This window comes from Cheilinus undulatus, linkage group 20, assembly GCF_018320785.1.
Source record: "Cheilinus undulatus linkage group 20, ASM1832078v1, whole genome shotgun sequence".
Classification (NCBI taxonomy): domain Eukaryota; kingdom Metazoa; phylum Chordata; class Actinopteri; order Labriformes; family Labridae; genus Cheilinus; species Cheilinus undulatus.
In genome coordinates, this window is record NC_054884.1 from 23,874,344 (window position 1) to 23,892,797 (window position 18,454).

Genomic DNA, 18,454 nt, shown 5'->3' on the forward strand with positions numbered 1-18,454 from the left:
CAAAAACTGAGCTGCAGCAGCTTCATGGAATTGGCTTCCATGGTGGAATAGCTGCATGCACACCTTACATGAGCAAGTCCAATGCCAAGCGTCAGATGGAGCGATGTAAAGCACACCTGCTGGAGTGCACTGTGCCAACCATGAAGTTTGGTGGAGGAGGGATTATGGTTCATGGCTGTTTTTCAGGGTTTCGGCCTAGGCCCATTACCACCAGTGATGGGGTGATCTTAATGCTATAGCATACCAAGACATTCTGCACAATGCTATGCTTCCAACTTTGTAGCAACAGTTTTAGGAAGGTCCTTTTCTATTCCAACATGACTGTTCCCAAGTGCAAAAAGCAAGGATTGTAAAGACATGGTTTGATGAGGTCAGTGTGGAAGAACTTGATTGGTCCACACAGACTCCCATGGAGTACATGTATTTGAATACAATGTCACTACAGTCCCTGTTGAGGTAAAGGTTAGGCAGTTGAATACTTTTGTCTATATTTAGTATGTCACCTGCCATCAGATCAGCCAATGATTTAGCCAATAAATGAGTAATCATGTTTGATAATCATGATTTCAATATCAATCAAAATAGTTGTTATTATCATTTTCACCATGATCAAGCAGTCCTGTTAAAGAGAGTGGTCATTATACATGAGAACAAAAATGTAGAATTTAAATACTTTGTACTTCAATGTTGAGATTGGAAACTCACTGATCAACAACACTACTAAATACCAATACATAGTACATTGGTCTCTGGGCATTTTGTTACTCTTTAAACAGACAAATCTGTGTGGTATCAATCTATCCTCAATGACAAGCTTTCTACAGTAAAACGACTTATTTATACATCTGTCTTGGTGATTCCAGCTACCGTTCATTAACTGTCAGCTCTCTGTCATTAACACTTGTTAACCCCCCCAAGCTAGCTGCTAAATACCCATCTCACAGTACCATGATGCAATTAGTTGGATTAGTTTCTCCATAGCAGAGATTCACCATTAAGTGAGTGGGGGAAAACACAGTCTGCTCAAACATCAAAAGAATTGAAAAGTAGGGCTTCTTGGAAAGAAACAGAAATCAAGTTATCTACAGCTAAAACAACTAGAGCTATAAAACTGAAGAATTTTGAGTTTAATCAAATATAGATGAAAGGAGAGGAGAACTTAATTTTAAGCCTTTCCATTCTATCTTCTATAAACACATGTTTAATAGTACCAGGAACAGGGAGGTTTGATACCCATCTCTTTTGATAAAATCTCTTTTAATAGATGAGATCATCTATGGATACCAGTAAATAATTTGCACTTTTAAACAGGAAAATCCTATACATCCCTGCTGTTTCAAATTTTTTAGTAGTGGTCTGAGTAATTTTCTTTGTAGATATGCCAAACAAGACACACTTCTGCGGTAAAAAAAAAAAAAAAAAAAAAAAAAAAAAAAAGAAAAGAAAAGAAAAGAAAAAAACAGGTGATGGGCGTTTTCCCCTGCTGTCACAGAGGTCTCAAATATCCCTGTATTTCTTCCCTTTCACTGAGAAGATGCTTTAAACACCCCCCAGCCCTCGCTAACACACCAAAGGCTGACCTGATTTGGCATCAGTGGGCAGAGCGCCGTGCTTATCTTTGTGTCTGAGCGTGCACGTGTGTCAGTGAGTGAGAGTGCATGTGCATTATCAGGGTGGCAACAGCAGATCTTAAATCCAGTCTGTCCTACTTAACCGGTCAACAAGGGGTGGAGCCTGTGATGTCATACATCTTACTACTGAGAGGAAATCGAGTGAGTGGTTCAGGAGAATGAAAAGGGACAATAACAACACGGCTGAGGCCCCTGTGGTGGCCAGGGTCATTGCGCACAGGATACTAAAAAAAAGTAGATGATATAATGTTATCAGGAACACACTGGGTAATACAGTACTGTGAAAAAGTATTTGCCCCCTTTTCTATTTTTTGCACATTTAAATGTTTCAGATCTTCAAACAAATTTTAATAGACAAAAAAGAACCTTTCTGATAAAGTGAAGTAGGCTAAAATATCTTGAAAGTCGGCACACCATGCTGTGATCTACAGAAATTCAAGAACAGATGAGATGCAAAGTCATTGACATCTACCAGTCTGGAAAAGGTTATAAAGACATTTCTAAGGCTTTGGGACTCCAGCCAACCACACTGAGGGCCATTACCCACAAATGGAGAAAACTTGGCACGGTGGCAAATCTTCCCAGGAGTGGCCAGCCTACCAATATTACTCCAAGAGTGTATTAACAACTCATCCAGAAGGTCACAAAGAACCCAGAACAACCTCTAAACCTTACTCGGATAAGGTAAGTGTTCATGATTCAAGAAATAAAAATATTCTGTACACTGACACGGAGCTTTTTGGATGTTGGTATCCTATGGCATCTGGAGGAAAACTATCTCGGTGTTTCATAAAAAAGTACATCATACTAGCATTCAAAAATGGCGATGGTAGTGTGATGGTCTTGTGCTGCCTCAGGACCTGGATGACTTGCCAAAATTAATGGCACCATGAATTGATATGAATCAATTCAATAGTCCAAAAAAGAGTCTTTCCAAAGGGCACTTTCTTTTATTCTGAGAAGATATTACTAGCAGTTAGTCTGAGCTGAGCAAAACTGCTACTGCTGGCATTTTCTGTCCTGCACCCTCTGTATCTTCCTTGATACACCAGGGGGTGTGATGGTCCGATCTGGCATCCCATCACTGAGGTCTGCAGCCAGATCCTCTTGCATGGTCCGGGCTCATCATTCCTTATGTCAGTAATGTTCAGCTGAATCTGACACACTTACACACCTGTTCTATTTTCATTTGGGGCAGGCATTAGACACACTTGGATCCCCTGGGTAAAAGGAATCTTGTAACATCATATTCAACAAACATGAAAGTGAAGCCACTAGAAGCTGAAATAAAAGGCAGTCAGCACAGTCATAAAACTTGGATATATGTCTTTGGTTCTTATTTTAATTTTGACAAAGTGAAGGAAATATAAAGACTTTAAACTTGTACTTTTCTTTTAAATTGCTGACAATGTCAGACAAGATAAATCTAGGAAATTAAGGCTTAAGATGACAACTTTAAAAAAAAGTGGTTTTACTTTATGTGCAGATGTTTTAATAAAAACAGAAGTTTTATAAAATACCCAAATGTTTGAAGAATATCTTAAAAAGCGTGACCTTTGTATCCCTCAGCCTTTAATCCTGGCTGCTGTCAGTGTGAGTACAGTGAGAGTGTGACTGTGTGCATGTCAAGTGTCAAACAGCGCCTAGCTGACATCTGATGTGGTCCGTGTCCCTGTTAGGAAACGTCACACTGTGTGGTCACCTCGTCTCAGTCTCCTGCAGCCTGAGCCTCGTATATTTACTTAAACACAGGGATTATTTCTACACCTCATCTGCTGCTCTGCCCTCTTCATCACTATCTCCAGCACTGTTCTCTTCTTTCTGTGCTTTTTTCATTCCTGCTCACTTCTCCAATCTTAAAATTGGCTTTCTGAAAATTGATCTCCAGACCCTTTTAGAGTGTTTTAACACTAATTTTAGTAGTGAGACGGGTGAAAATTTATTCCAATAAAATCTGATAAAAGAAGTCATAATTGCATAAACTAACTTAACAGATCTGCTTTGGATATCAATATGCCATCAATATTTGTGGCAGAATGGCATCACTACATGTCTGTTTTTACTTTAAAGTCCTGAAAGTAAAACTGATGAAAAAATAGTATAAGCCCTATTCACACATGCACAAAATTCCTGAAAATGTCCTGAATTTTCTGAGTGGGCTGCAGTTCAGTATGTCACCATAAAGTCAGAAGGCCTTTCATGGTAAAGTACGGCAGATATAAGAGGACAGATGTTGGTTTAAGTCTGATGTGGAACGTTTCTTTGATGTGGTCCTGTTCCCTCCAGTAAAACCTCATTAGATTGTGGCAGATGGTAGAGAAGGCGACGTTTCGTCAAAGTGGATTTGTTTCACAGCATGGAGATGATTTCGTTATGAGCAACAGAAATCCATGAGAAGAAACTGAACATTTCATAAAGCAACCACACAACCAGACTTTTCACAATGCTGGAACAGATTTCATGTCATATTAATCTACACTATATTGCCAAAAGTATTCGCTAACCCGCCTTGACTCACATATGAACTTAAGTGACATCCCATTCTTAATCCATAGGGTTTAACATGATGTCGGCCTACCCATTGCAGCTACAACAGCTTTAATTCTTCTGGGAAGCCTTCCACGAGGTTTAGGAGCGTGTTTATGGGAATTTTTGGCCATTCTTGCAGAAGCGCATTTGTGAGGTCACACACTGATGTTGGACGAGACAGCCTGGCTCTCAGTCTCTGCTCTAATTCATCCCAAAGGTGTTCTATCGGGTTGAGGTCAGGACTCTGTACAGGCCAGTCAAGTTCATCCACACCAAACTCTCTCATCCATGTCTTTATGGACCTTGCTTTGTGCACTGGTGCAGTCATGTTGGAACAGGAAGGGGTCATCCCCAAACTGTTCCCACCAAGTTGGGAGCAAAATCTCTTGGTATGCTGAAGCATTCAGAGTTCCTTTCACTGGAACTGAGGGGACAAGCCCAGCTCCTGAAAACACAATGGCACAATGCAGTCGTACAAGTATCGTTCTCCTGGCAACCGCCAAACCCAGACTCGCCTGACGCTTTGCATTGCACTTGGTGATGTATGGCTTGGATGCAGCTGCTCGGCCATGGAAACCCACTCCATGAAGCTCTCTAGGCACTGTACTTGAGCTAATCTGAAGGTCACATGTAGTTTGGAGGTCTGCAGAGATTGACTCTGCAGAAAGTTGGTGACCTCTGTGCACTACGCGCCTCAGCATCCGCTGACCCCGCTCCGTCATTTTACGGGGCCTACCACTTCGTGGCTGAGTTGCTGTTGTTCCCAATTGCTTCCACTTTGTTGTAATACCACTGACAGTTGACTATGGAATATTAAGGAGCAAGGAAATTTCACGACTGGACTTGTTGGCATCCTATCACAGCACCATGCTGGAATTCACTGAGCTCCTGAGAGCGACCCATTCTTTCACAAATGTTTGTAGAAACAGTTTGCATGCCTAGGTGCTTGATTTTATACACCTGTAGCCATGGAAGTGATTGGAACACCTGATTTCAATTATTTGGATGGGTGAGTGAATACTTTTGGCAACATAGTGTATTTCAGAGAACTTCAGGGAAAACAATTTCTTTGAGAGTTTTTGGCAGTCAAATGCCTTCAATGCTTAAAGAAATAATACGTTATTTTATATCCCTGAAAGATCCTATTCATCATCTTAATGGCCCTTTGCTTTTCTTGGCCACTCACAAATCTTAATCAGCAAAGGACAGACATTAGGGATGGACAGATCAAACTACTAGTGCCAAATCTGCATTTTAATTAAGAAAAAAAAAATCAGATCTCTAAACCTGCTGGCCAAACTGACTGCATCACTACATTATGAGTTCTTATGATGGGGTTTATGACATAAATGAGGGTACCATAAACGAACTTGGGGAGCCTCATAGATTGTCAGACATGCACATGCATAGTGCATGGTACTATTACGGATGCTGCCTTTGCAATTTGACAGTTCATGAAATTTCATCCCTACTAGATGTTCCACGGTCAACTGTAAGTGATAATGTTTGAGTGGAAGCGTTTCGGAACAAAAGCAACTCAGCCATGTAGTAAAAGACAAGGTAAAATCACAGAGCGGTGTCAACGACTGCTAAGGCACATTAATATACCAAGTCCAGTGGCAAGCATCGGATGGAGTGGTGTAAATGCTTCTCTGTTTGGCAGTCAGATGGTCAAGTCGGGGTTTGGCGTTACCTGCCTGACTGCATTACGTGACCTGTGAAGTAAGGTGGAGGTGGGATAATGGTATGAGGCTGTATACATATTATCGTTGCATATGTTGTGTCATCATATCATAATGTTACCCTTGGACTTCCCGGCACTAACAGACATGGCTCTCTCTAACAACATAACTTTATACTTTAAATTTAAATAGATTAAAGAAGTAAAAAGCACAAAACACGTGGCAAACAGCAGAAGGGTTTGGATTAAACAAATGGCAAATATTTTTCTAAACTGTTCAAACAAATTAAAGGTAAGTTGTGTCAATGTTGATTTAAGAAGGAGCTCAAGTCTGCCATGCACTCCTAATGTGGACTTTTTTCATGTGTGATGATAAGGCTGACTCATTTGCCTACAAATAAGTTATGTGAATACCTGAAAATAAAAACTTGTTTTGACCTGTCTGATATCTAGAAATGGTCTTCACCGTAGACACTGAAGCACCAGCTGTGAGTGAGTACCTGCATACACAATCACTACGATTATGCTGTTGTGTAATACAGAATTTCCTCACAACTACAAATAGTTTTTAAAAACATCTTTTAAGATTCCTTTATCTTCATTTTTCAGCTTTCTCATTCTTCTCGCCATCATCTCCCCCAACTCTCACCTACCATCCTTCTCTCTCCCTTTCTGGTGTTCCTGTGGGTGAGAGGCTGTCACCAAGGGGACCGCCTGTCATTGTCACCATGGGGATGGGGCTCCACAGAGCATCTCAATTACTGAGTGGGACAATTAATAAGCATCAAAGCCTGGTTAATATTTCACCAGCAGCACAGAGGCAGCAACCTGGAGCACAGCGTCCAGGTCCACGGGAGATGTATCATGCAGCGATGGTGGAACACCAAAGGGAACGGGGAAGAGAGGGGATGGGAATAACAGAGCCGAGATGAGAGAGAGGGATTATGAGATGAGATGAGTGAGATGGCAGAAGGGCGGAGGAAGTGATAAAAAAAACAGAAGTGAGGTACATGAGCCTCAGTGTTCATCTAAATGCCAAGAAGTGCAGCATTAGATACAAGTTCATGTAGCCATATTAAGGATGTTTTTAAATTGTAATGCTATTTCACATTTTCACTGACATCACTGATCTGCTTTGTGACAAGCTGTTCAATAGGCTGCTGAGCTCTTCTTTTATCCAAGGAATAGCTTTTTGGAGTTAGTTAACCCGCATACCTCTGACTTGGTTCGCTCTGTTTTTCAACCTCGTGGGAATGAGCCGATCATCTGGGGGAGCCAAGGCTACCCAAGAACTCTGACTGGTCTACTCAGGTGCCAACACAAAATCATAAACTATGACTGCACAGCAAAATCATCAGTGTAAATTCAACTACCACAGTGTTTTTCATACTTTATAAAGATTACCACCTAACATTCTAAACCTGCGTTATAATCGGGTGTTATGGCACTGATGAAACATCTTTAAAAATCAGAGCTAAGATATGGCCTGTAGTCATAACCAGCACTCATATCCTACCACCGGCAGAAAGTGGCTAACTTAGTGGCTAACTTCACAGAGGGTGCAGATGTGTTTAACATCAAAAACAATAACATCTGCCAAAAACATGAGCACATGGTTCCTAGCAGTGATGACTGTACAACAGGCAACATCAAAAACACAACTTAACACTCTGCCCAAGGGCATGATGGGAAAACTTAATCCCCAGATATGAAATGGCAGTGTGAAGAGGCTAGATCGATTGAGTCTCTACAGAGTTGACTGAGATTGAATGGAACAACGCTGTCTACTAACTCCAACACTGAAGGCCATTTAACTCACAATGGAGTTAAAATTGTGCTTTATTCCCTTTCAGCAAGCTTTGGTTAAACCGCTACAACATCTCCCTGTAGCTACAGTGATGTACTGTAGAAATTTCCTTCTTGTAAAATAAGGGCTTTAAGCTTCTGAAATTACAACATTAATCTTGTACATTTATTACTTTTACCTTGTTACATTATGACTTTTTTCTCTTATAATTTAGTGTCATAAATTTGTGATTCTTTTCTCAAAATACTACAACTTAAATCTCGAAATCTCCTTTTTTTTTATTTTATGATGCCTTAATGCTCCATCATAGAAATCACAGGATCATCAAAAAATCTGTAACCCTTCAGGCCGAGCACAGAGTTTATCACAAATTTAATGGCAATCGATCCGGGGATCCTGAAGGTCGTTAGATTTTCCCCCATGGGATCATGAGCGCTGGCAGCTGAAGTTGTCACTGCCAAGGATTAAAAAACTGAAAGAAAAAAGATAAGCTGAAAACTGTGAAATAAGGGTTACTGATCAATCTTTTGAGTCAGTTATGAATCAAAAATCTGACACCAACAGTTGCTCTAAGGAGACGATTTGCTCTTTTTGAAGATGTGTAAGAAACGTTAGTGTTGGTTGACAGTCAAAAGCTATTTCAATACATGAAAGTTTTATTTGGAATCTTTCTCCTTTTCTGGGTGATATTTAATGTGTTGTTCAGTTACTTATAGCACAACAATCCCATTACAAAAAAGAATATTTGATCAAAACTTGCTTTGCTGCAAAAAGACACCTTTTATGCTAAATGCATAACTTCTTGTTCATACTGATAGAACTTTTTTTTTACAGAAATAGCAGTGATTGTTTCAGCATCATTTGCATGGGACAGCTGGCGAAGGGGCAACTTTTTACCCCCAAATAATGTAACTTTTAATAAGATATAGCAGACTTTCTGTATAAAGAAGTATATAAGACATAGATGTCAATAAAGGTTATGAAAAATACTCCCATTTACTTGAGTCAAATTCTTCCCTCCCCCACTGAGGAGTGAGTGAAAGTCAGAGCATCGAGAGGAAGCAGATGATAGATGAGTGTAAGAATCACAAGTGAGACAGGAAGAGGATGATTGGTAAATGAACGGAGGAGGGGAGGGGGAGTTTAAGTGTAAGGAAGAGTAGGAGAGAGGAGGATAAGGGAGAAAAGGGGGAGGCAGGAGTGATGAGTAATGGATTAATGACAGGAGAAGGACGTCGGGGGAAGAGGGAGGGACCGTGTCGCTGTGAGGCAGATGTATTGACGAGTCGGCTGGCTGATCAATGGGATGTGGTCAATCAACAGAGTGATCCATATGCTCTGACCTTACTGTGGATGGCTAGGTGATGATGATGATGTGTGTGTGTGTGTGTAGCTATTTATGTACTAATGTATACAGAGAAAATTACATAACTATACATCAATAATTCAGCCTCTCCTAATGAACGTATAGAGGGGTTCGGCACGCTTTAGTTTATCTGCAACAAATCACAATGGTTGGTGCTAATCCAGGGACCAGCAAAGTGCTGTTACTGCAGTTTTAAGAGTATTGTATCTATAAAAACTTCTATACAATACTATTTTCAAATGAACATTTTGTCTCCAAAGGAAATGTTTTGTTCATTTCACATAAATCAATTTACTGCAGAAAAACTCTAATAAAAATATTGCATGAATTGGCAAACTGAACTTGTTATACAGGGACCACACCTGAACTTTAACGATGCAATTGAAAGTGTGGACTACTGAGCTGTCCGTGCAATTTCTACAAAATCCTATGTTGCTGCTTCAGCTAGCAGAAGATTTTAAGTATGATTGTGGAACTGAGATAAAAAAAAGGCCTCTTCTTGTTTGACAAACTTCCTAGATATCCGGCTTAAGTCACCAGAGACAAAGTAAATACATCCTACCTTTCTAGATCCAAAAAGTTTACTTTGCATCTGCAGTACAAAATACAACGATGGCAGTGGAAGGTTCTTATTTCAACAGATACCACACCTATATTATTGCATTTAAAGGGAGATACAACAGCTGATGTCTCTCTCTGATCAGAGCGTACAGATGTTACTTAGTCCATGAACAGAAGTGGTAGAGAGCCACGACAGATCATCCACTAGTTCAGCCTTTCTCAACCAGGGGTGCCTTCAAAGCACTTTAAATTCAACCAAGCATTACCATAAGTATGCAGATCAATAGCTGTCCAGGCATGAATCATATCAATTGTCTCATATGCCCTTTTCCTGTCAGCACAGGGGCCAGTTAAAAAATTGCTCATGTCAGGACAATCTGCCAAAGATTCATGCTTTTGCTTCTTCTTTCAGCACAGCAGTTTTTTCAAAATGCCAAAGTGTGTTTTTAAAGTGTACATGGCTTTTGTAAAAAAAAATAGAGGCATTTTAATTGTTTTGAGAGTTGTTTGGCGATTTCTCTTATGAAGTAAATTACTAAATTAATCCACCAGCAGTCACGCAGACGGAGAATGTTTGTTCTATATTAATTCATTTTTATTGGGGTAACCTGAGATTTTTTGAATATTTAAAGGGTGCCTTGACGGGAAAAGGCTGAGAAACGCTGGGATTGTAGATATTGTTCTAACAAGGATACTGAAAATAAGCAAAAAAAAGGCAGATAAACTAAGGCAGCAGGTCCTGACAGCCCTCTTAAGACCAGTTCAGAACAAAGATTCGCAACGCCACAAGAGCGACAGTTTCAGAACGTCGCTGGCCATTCTAATGTAGTCACTTGTGATTCAGCTTGTCAAATTGTAAATATGAAAAAGGGAAATATAAATCTTGTTTTCAAAGGCTATAAACTCCAGTTTTATCAGATAAAGTCATGCTATTATTTTTGGAAATGATTACAACTACCTTGAATATACTTACGATAGTACAGTGAGTATCCTGAGAATTATGGCTTGTAAACACTGTGGGTGTAACAGTATTTGTATTTGTCCATGATGGTCTGGTGCACATAGTGACACGATGCATACATCTAAATCAAGAAAAAAAGCGATCACAGTGGCAGTACTTACATACCAATCTAGGTGGCAGTAACACTTGTAACTGTCTGCAAACCGCTATTAAACAACTAATGAAGAAGAGTAAAGAGCAGTTACAACAAAATCCACGAAGAAGAAGAGTTAGATTCAGTATGCTGTTTTTCAAAAGCCTCTAGATGAGAAAGCATCCAAGACATTACAGATGCTAATACATTGTTAGGCTTTGTGTGGATATGCAGAAGCAGAGAACATCAGCAACAATAGTGTACTTAGGTGCTCCGCTCAGGCCCCATAACAATGTTTCATGCTGGGTTTTAATGCTGCAAAACTTTGGCAAAAATAACAATTACGATGAGTTTGATTTGCCTTGAGATCACAATTAATAAACACAAAATTGCACACTGATTTGACTATATTTGCGTCAAATTAATTTAAACACTCATAACACCTTAAAAAATAAGCAATAAATGAAAAAAAACATTGTATGCTTTTATCCTAATTTATTTAATTTTGCGTTCCTAATCTATTTCTTTGTTTCTTTTGTTTTTAACAGCGCAAAATAAAACCAAAAATCTACCATTTAAATTTGAAAATGAGATTGAAACATAATTCCCCAGCACTGCTGCGTTTGCATGAGCTAGTCTGACTGTCATACTAAAATCTGACCAAACTGCAACCCCCAAACAGAGGTACAAAACAAAACTGTGACCTCTGTGAACCGCTACTCCCCTAGTAAACACACAACAGGAGCTACACATACACTCTGGCATGAACCCAGATCGCTCTTCTGCCCTGCCAGCTCCAATGTTACACACCGCCAAAGCATGCCCCAACTAATGCCTCTGTCACTACCTCTGATCAAGGATTTTGCCCCAACATCCTGCCTCCATGTGTTGCACATTGTAGGCGAGGTGTTACAGTGCAGTGTGTGTCTGTAAGTCTTGTATTTGTGGAAAACGTTTTCATGGATAATTAAAGTCTCGTGGGTCAACTTTTCAGGTCGGAAAATCCAGAATTCCAGATAAAAACGGATGAATCACATCCCTGAATATTACAGTCAGGAATGCTTTCTCTGCACAACATTGTGATATGAAATAAACCTTCCAGGAGTACAAATTTGAGATTCACCACAATGAATGATTCACTTTTACAATGCATCATAGTCATATGTTAATCCAGCTGAGCGCAAGGGTGGTATTAAAATCTCTGGCATCATAGATTCCTGTCTACAGCTTAACTACCCAATGAAAACACTGCTTTGACATTATAAATAGTCATTATACTATTTATAAAAAGTCCAGTTAACCAATCCTTGTTCTGGTTTATCGTCATTTAAAGCTGTAGTTAAACGGTAAAAACATTACTGTAATTACTCAAAATATTCTCAAGATTATCAAGGTGAAGTTTGTGTAATTTCTATGTAATGAGTTCAAGCAAAACGACAAATGTGGCTCTTGAAATTGCATGTTTTTAGCTCCAGGTCTGCATGCGCAGAGATCACCTTCATCAGCCTTTTATCTAACATACAGCGAGACGAGATAACAACAAAGTAGAAGCAGAAAAACATCACATGTCAAACTGAAGGCAGACCTGAAACAAACAGCTCTTTATCCTCCTTACATACACATCTGCATGCTGCAGTCTCACATCACAGCCCCAACGCAAATCAAATTACATGACGAGACACCAAAACAAATGTGAGGAACTTCAGTTTTTTCCAACGCTGCTTACAGTAGGAGTCTCTCTGGGCATACAGTGAGGAGAAAACCCGCCAAAGACGCCTAAAGGAGCATTTTTAGGTTATCTAGATTGCTCTATAAAAGGAACTCCACAGAGGGAACAGACAAGGGCACCTAATATTGCTTCCAGTGCAAAAAGGCAGAAGGAATGTGAGGAATTGAGGAAGGATGATTACAGGCTGGACCTGAGATGCCCAAATCAGATCTAATGCAAGTCCCAACAGCTCTTATGTCACTGATAGAAGAGGGAAGGCTGCAGGATAAAAGCAGAGAAATGCCCTAAAGAGCTCTGCAGTAGTGAGGGATCATCAACCTAGACCTGACTGTAGATACAGTCTAACACACACAATTTAACAGCAGCGGTGTGCAGAAAATTTCATAGTTTAAAGAAGATGGTGTGTCGTGTAGTGTGTCTTTTAAATGCAGCTTTCACTTCCATTACATCTTTATTCATCAGTAGGTAAACTGAAGAAGAAAAACTCAGTTTAAAGTACATGTGCTGATTGTTTACTCCCTTATTAGGAATATGTAAAAATAACAGATTTAATTTTTTTTCCAGCTATATTTACAAATTAAAGTATTCTCTTAGGAGCCAAAATCATCCAGGATACACCACATGATCCACATTTTTTGACTCCCATGCATTAAATTAGCATTACATACATTCTAACTGCAGGAAAATAGCAGCGACCGTATAGGAATCTGTTGTAGACTGTTGAACACACACGAGAGAGAGCCAGAGATACGAGCTGAACAACCAAAGATTTCTGAGACTGATACTGATGCGAGTTTGATGGACGCTTTCCTCCACATGACAAATTCAACTGTTCAACTTTAACATCCTTCTAGGTAAACTGCGCTACTCTGGAGTCAGGGGCATTAAACTGGTTTAGGGGCTATATTTACAGAAGGGAACAATACGTACAAGTAAAGGGTATACAATGTAAGAGTAAAGATTTAAACATGATGTGCAACAAGGATCAATATTGGGTTCACTGCTTTTTATTCTTTATGTAAATGTTTTAATGAACTCATCAAATATCTTCACAGAGTAATATTTGCTGAGGAAACAAATTTATTTTTGTGACAGAAATTAAGATCATCTTCAAAACAACAAAGAACTGATCAAGGTTCATACTTGGTTTAGATGTAAAAAAAAAAACTCTTTAAATATAAGTAGGGTTGTCAAAAGATTAAAAATTTTAAACGTGATTAATCTCAGGATTTTTGTAGTTACTATTGATTCATCATACCCATTTATTGCATTATAAAGCTCTACAGTCTTAACCTGTGGGTAAATGACCTCCTGTTTGAATACAGACCTGATATAAACAGTAGATGGAAGATTATATAAACTTAAACACATAAACTTGTTACAGATTGTAAAGGAAATACAGGGACAGTAAAATGTTAAATGTTTAACACCAAACGATGCAAATGACTTCTGTCCTGTCTATCGAGCTGTCTGAATTTTTAAAAGGTAAAAATGAAATACTGAGGAGCATTAATATTACCATTTCTTAAATGCCATTGTGTACATGTAGTGTATTACTGTCACAATACATTTAGGATCTTTAGAGTAGATTTTAGGGTATTTTAGAGTCTTGAGTTAAAATAAGAAATGCAGGTTGGATTCTGTCTGTAATTGTGTGTAGCATGTATGTTATTTGTTAATTGTTTAATGGTTCACATAACTTCTGGGGAGTCCAATTTCACAAATTATTTTTTATGAATTATCCTGATGGATTGTATTACATTTCTATTGATTTTGTAAATAAACTGATTGATTGAAAGAGCCATAAAGAACTGTTTATCTTTTCTCTGATACTTTGATAGAGCCTTAATGAATCTGAAGTAATATAATCTCATGAGGTTGTTTTTAAAAACCAACTGAGAAGCAAAAGGACATTTGAAGTTATACTCTAACATTGCTCTCACAATCTTTTTGCACAACAATACAGCTCTTCCAATGCAGATTTTGCCTAGTTTGTGTTTGTTTTAAGTTTTTTCTTAATGTATCTTATTGTTTTTACATTTTTATCTTGTTCTACTTAAGTCCCTTTAAGGTAGGAACGCTTATGTCAAACAGCTTTATGCTTTTTTTATTCTATGTCTATGTACATTACATTTTTGCACAAAAACAGCACATCAAATTATGCATATGCTGTGGTATGATGCAGATAGAGATGAGTGGGTCGCATACCTTACTCCCAATAAGTTACACCTTTAATAAATCCCCCAACACATTGTTTTCTGCATTATATGTTCTGTAATAAAGCTTTCACAGCAGAATGCAAACACATACACTGTATCCTGACACAGAAATACCTGTCATTGTCTCATACTGAAGACTACTGCAAGAGAAATAGTCTGTTGCATACCAATGCACATCAGAAAACATGTAAACCAATTCAGATATACATGTGATGGTCTCGTGCAGATGAAATCAGCAACAGACATCACTCCAGCTCTAAAATCAGAGGAAAAAAAGCCCCTACTTCTGAGGAAAACACTGAGCTTTCCAGGGATGCTTTTGGCCGTGCAGGGCTCTTGCTTGGAAATAGGTCTTGTTTCTGGATGTTAAAAAAGAACTTGGTTTTTGGTTGAACACTCAGCAAAATGAATGTATATAACGTTGCTGGAGGGAGGTGGGGGAGAATATACAGTGGGCCCATTCCGATGTACACTGTGCATTTTCAAACCAGAATAACCACAAGTACCAGAATGCATAACAAATATGCAGTATAAACAATGAAACAGGAGGGCTGTTGCAGAGACTGTATGTTTCTCAAAAAGAGGGGGCCTGTTTTTTTTAAGATCCTGAGGTCTGTTATTAAACTTTATCTCACATGCACAAGCACATGTTGCAAATGCATGCAAACCTGTGGCTTTCAGGGACCCAAGGACTTCAACACCAATGCTCTATGGGTAATTTAAAAATACTGGAAGGATGGGATTGGAAATAAAATTGATATTCAATTTAAATTGTCTTCTATGATCATGAATACAAGATAATCGTGAATTAACGATAACTGTTCTGCATGCCATGCCACAATTGTTTTGCCATAGGTTTAGTCATGAGCGCAGTGGTTCTCAACTGGTGGGTCAGGACCAAAAGGAAGGTGTGGAAGCTGTTTTTAGAGGGTCCTGAAGGTATGCCGGGAAAAAACTGTGGCATAAAGTTCACAATGTACAGAAGGTCTAAGCCACTATATATCCATACTTTTTAACTGTTTTTCATGATACTGAGTATATTCTGGTTGTTTTCTCAAGAGCTAATTTAAACTCCTTTTTAAAAGGGAAACAACGCTAGTTTTGTCACTGTAATGTGTTAATCTATCAAGAAAACAACCTAAAGTTGCACCTTATTATAGGGACTAGAATAAAATACACTAAGCATTTTTATAAAATGCTTGTCTTGTCCGCTTGTTCAGTCATGTTTGTTCAATATATGGCAAAAACAATCTTCATCCCTAGTTTAATGAATGTAAGTTGTTGATATTTGGTGGGTCCTGGGGCTAGACCAGTTGAGAACCACTGTTTTATAGGTGCTCTGCCCCTCCCACTAAAACAGCTTTCTCTTATATTTAAGTGAGGAGCAGAGGGGGATCTGGCACATACTAGAACAGTTGAGGACCACTACTTTATAAAGTATAACGTCTTCTCTGTCCCTCCCACCAAAACAGCTCTCTCTTTCGTTTAAGTGAGAAGCAAAAGGTGGATCTGGCACATGCTAAGTATGTGAAAAACTGCTAAAGAAGACGATAGAAAGATTAACAAAAAAAAGGTAGAAGGACTTTCATTGAATGGAAGCAAGTTGGTTTTGTGGAGTAAGAATGTAAAGTAACGAACTGAATTTGTGCATGGTTGTGACTGCCTCTCACAACAACATGACAAATGTACTTAATCGTCTGGAATTCACTCATAGATCTAGATCTTGTAAAATCAAAGTTATTTAATTGTGATTATGATTTATGCCATAGTTGGGCAGCCCTACCAGAGGGTTCACATACCCAGTCTTCGTAGTGTCTGGTCCCATTCTGCAGCAGGTCCTCCAGCTGGATGGTGCAGTTGGCCACAAAGTCATCATATCCGATGGGTGCATCGTGGAACACAGACAGCTCCAGGCTCCTTCCCTCTCGGACCTCGGTGCAGAACTCCTGGTGCCAGGCCGGGCTGTTGGTCTTGGTCCTGGTGGCGGTCTGCCCGAGCCTGGTCTGGTCCAGATTCAGGGCCAGGTAGGGGTCAAGCAGGAAGGACCCACTCTTCCCCACAGCGTGACGCAGAGCCCATGGGGTGGGCTTCAGATCCACCGCCTCACACACTCGCACCTTCAACAGGCCGCTGAACACAGGCATGGCTGCAGGCTCCTGGACTGTGGGTGTGTGTTTAAGGATGAGTGTGAGTGTTTAGGCTAGTCTGCCTGTTTCTGCTCCTGTACACAGAGCGTTTCCTTCCAATGAGCGGGGTCACTGCACAGTCCTGCTACATCCCATAATGCAGCTGGCTCCTTAGACTCTCAGTCTTGTACAGCCATATCTGATCACACATACACAAACACACAAACACGTTATCAATACAGCTGATGGATCCCCAGTGGAGTGAAAAACGCCGACCCACACCCTTCGGAGGTCGCTTGCTGGAACACTCTCCCACCCGAGCGTCTGCCTTGTTTGTTTACGGTCGGTCCCGTGCGCCAGACAAGATTCCCTTTTTGGCGGAAACAGGCCGGGATATCAAACGGCTGCGGGCTGAGAGGAAAGCAGGATTAAAGGCTCCAGTGGGGTTCGTGTGAAGCCCCAGAGCCTCCCCACGGTCCTTGTGTGTCTCTCCCGGGTCAGGGTGGGAGAGAGCGCGAGCAGCCGCGCCTAGCCATCCGGGATTGGTGCTCCGTTTCCAGCCCCTCGCTCGCTCTTCTCCGGGATTAATCTCCTTGCTTCGACCTCACGGTAACGCGATATTTGCGAGAACTCTCGGTGAGCAATGCCTTTTTGCTTCTCCAATGCAGCCTTTCAGGCTCACGAGCACCCCGAATACATCACGGTGCTCCGCTCCCGTTCGTTTTTTTTTTTTTCTTCTTTCGGTCCTTGCGCGCGCCCCCCGTTTCCCGTCCCCTCTCTCCTCAATCTGTGAGAGAGCGCGAGCTGCAGGAAATGCGCAAAACGCGTCACCCTCGCTGCCGGGCTCTAGCGCCGGATGAGAGGAGAGAGAGAGAGTGTGTGTGTATGTGAGTGTGCACTTGCAAATGGAAGAGGTGTTATTCTTTTTTTTAGAGCGCACGAGAAGAAGAGGGGGGTGGAATTCACCCGCAGGCATGGAGTGTGCGCGTGTGTGTCATGGCCCAGACAGCCAATAGAGCCAGTCAATCATTCAGTCCTTATGCACGGTCACCGACAGCCTACACAGACACACACAGACTCAGCAGAGGGTCTCTGAGACAGAACAAAATGTTATAACGCCACTCTTACAAGTTGCTGAAACAGTATCTTCATATAACAGAGGTGTGATGTTTGTTTTGGGGTGTTTATTTAAGACACCTGTTTATATATGCCCTATCTTTAGGCCAGTGTCTCCAAGATATGCCCTTGCATTTGTGGTGATGGATAGCTAAAAATACTTAAAAGCAAACACCTGTTAATACAGTCAGTGCAAGTTAAGAGGGAGGAAAATGCCATAGTGGTGTAGTGATTCCAGATAAATGCTGTGAGGTTTTACAGGCATAAACAGGAAATTAGCATTCAAATCTTGCAGTAAAAATTGCATTACTCTGAACTTTAAGCCTATTTCATGCTAGATGAGAAGATAATGTGAGGTGCATACTATCTTCCACATTGTAAAAATTATATAAAGTGTGATAAATAAGCTAACATTTAAAGGCACAATATTAAATTCAGCTACTTAAACCGCTAATTTTGTAGGAATTACTCTGAGGGCAACTTTAAAAGCGTGAATTTCATGGGAATTGTGTGAGAGTGTGTAAGCATTGCTTATTGGCACAGACTTTTTCTTCTCTTTTCCTAAGATTCAGACCTTTGAGGATGTGTTTACTGG

The 18,454-nt window shown here is 40.1% G+C and overlaps 1 protein-coding gene across 1 annotated transcript in view; it reads right to left on the reverse strand.

Annotated features, from left to right (window-relative positions):
* prkcea (protein kinase C, epsilon a) overlaps positions 1–17,507 on the reverse strand; it is a 71,518-nt gene extending 54,011 nt beyond the window's left edge. Inside the window, exon 1 of the mRNA XM_041815380.1 lies at positions 16,417–17,507. Within this exon, the coding sequence (XP_041671314.1) occupies positions 16,417–16,761 (345 nt within the window). The 5' untranslated portion in view covers positions 16,762–17,507. The remainder of the gene's footprint in view (positions 1–16,416) is intronic.
* Between the last annotated feature and the right edge of the window lie 947 nt (positions 17,508–18,454).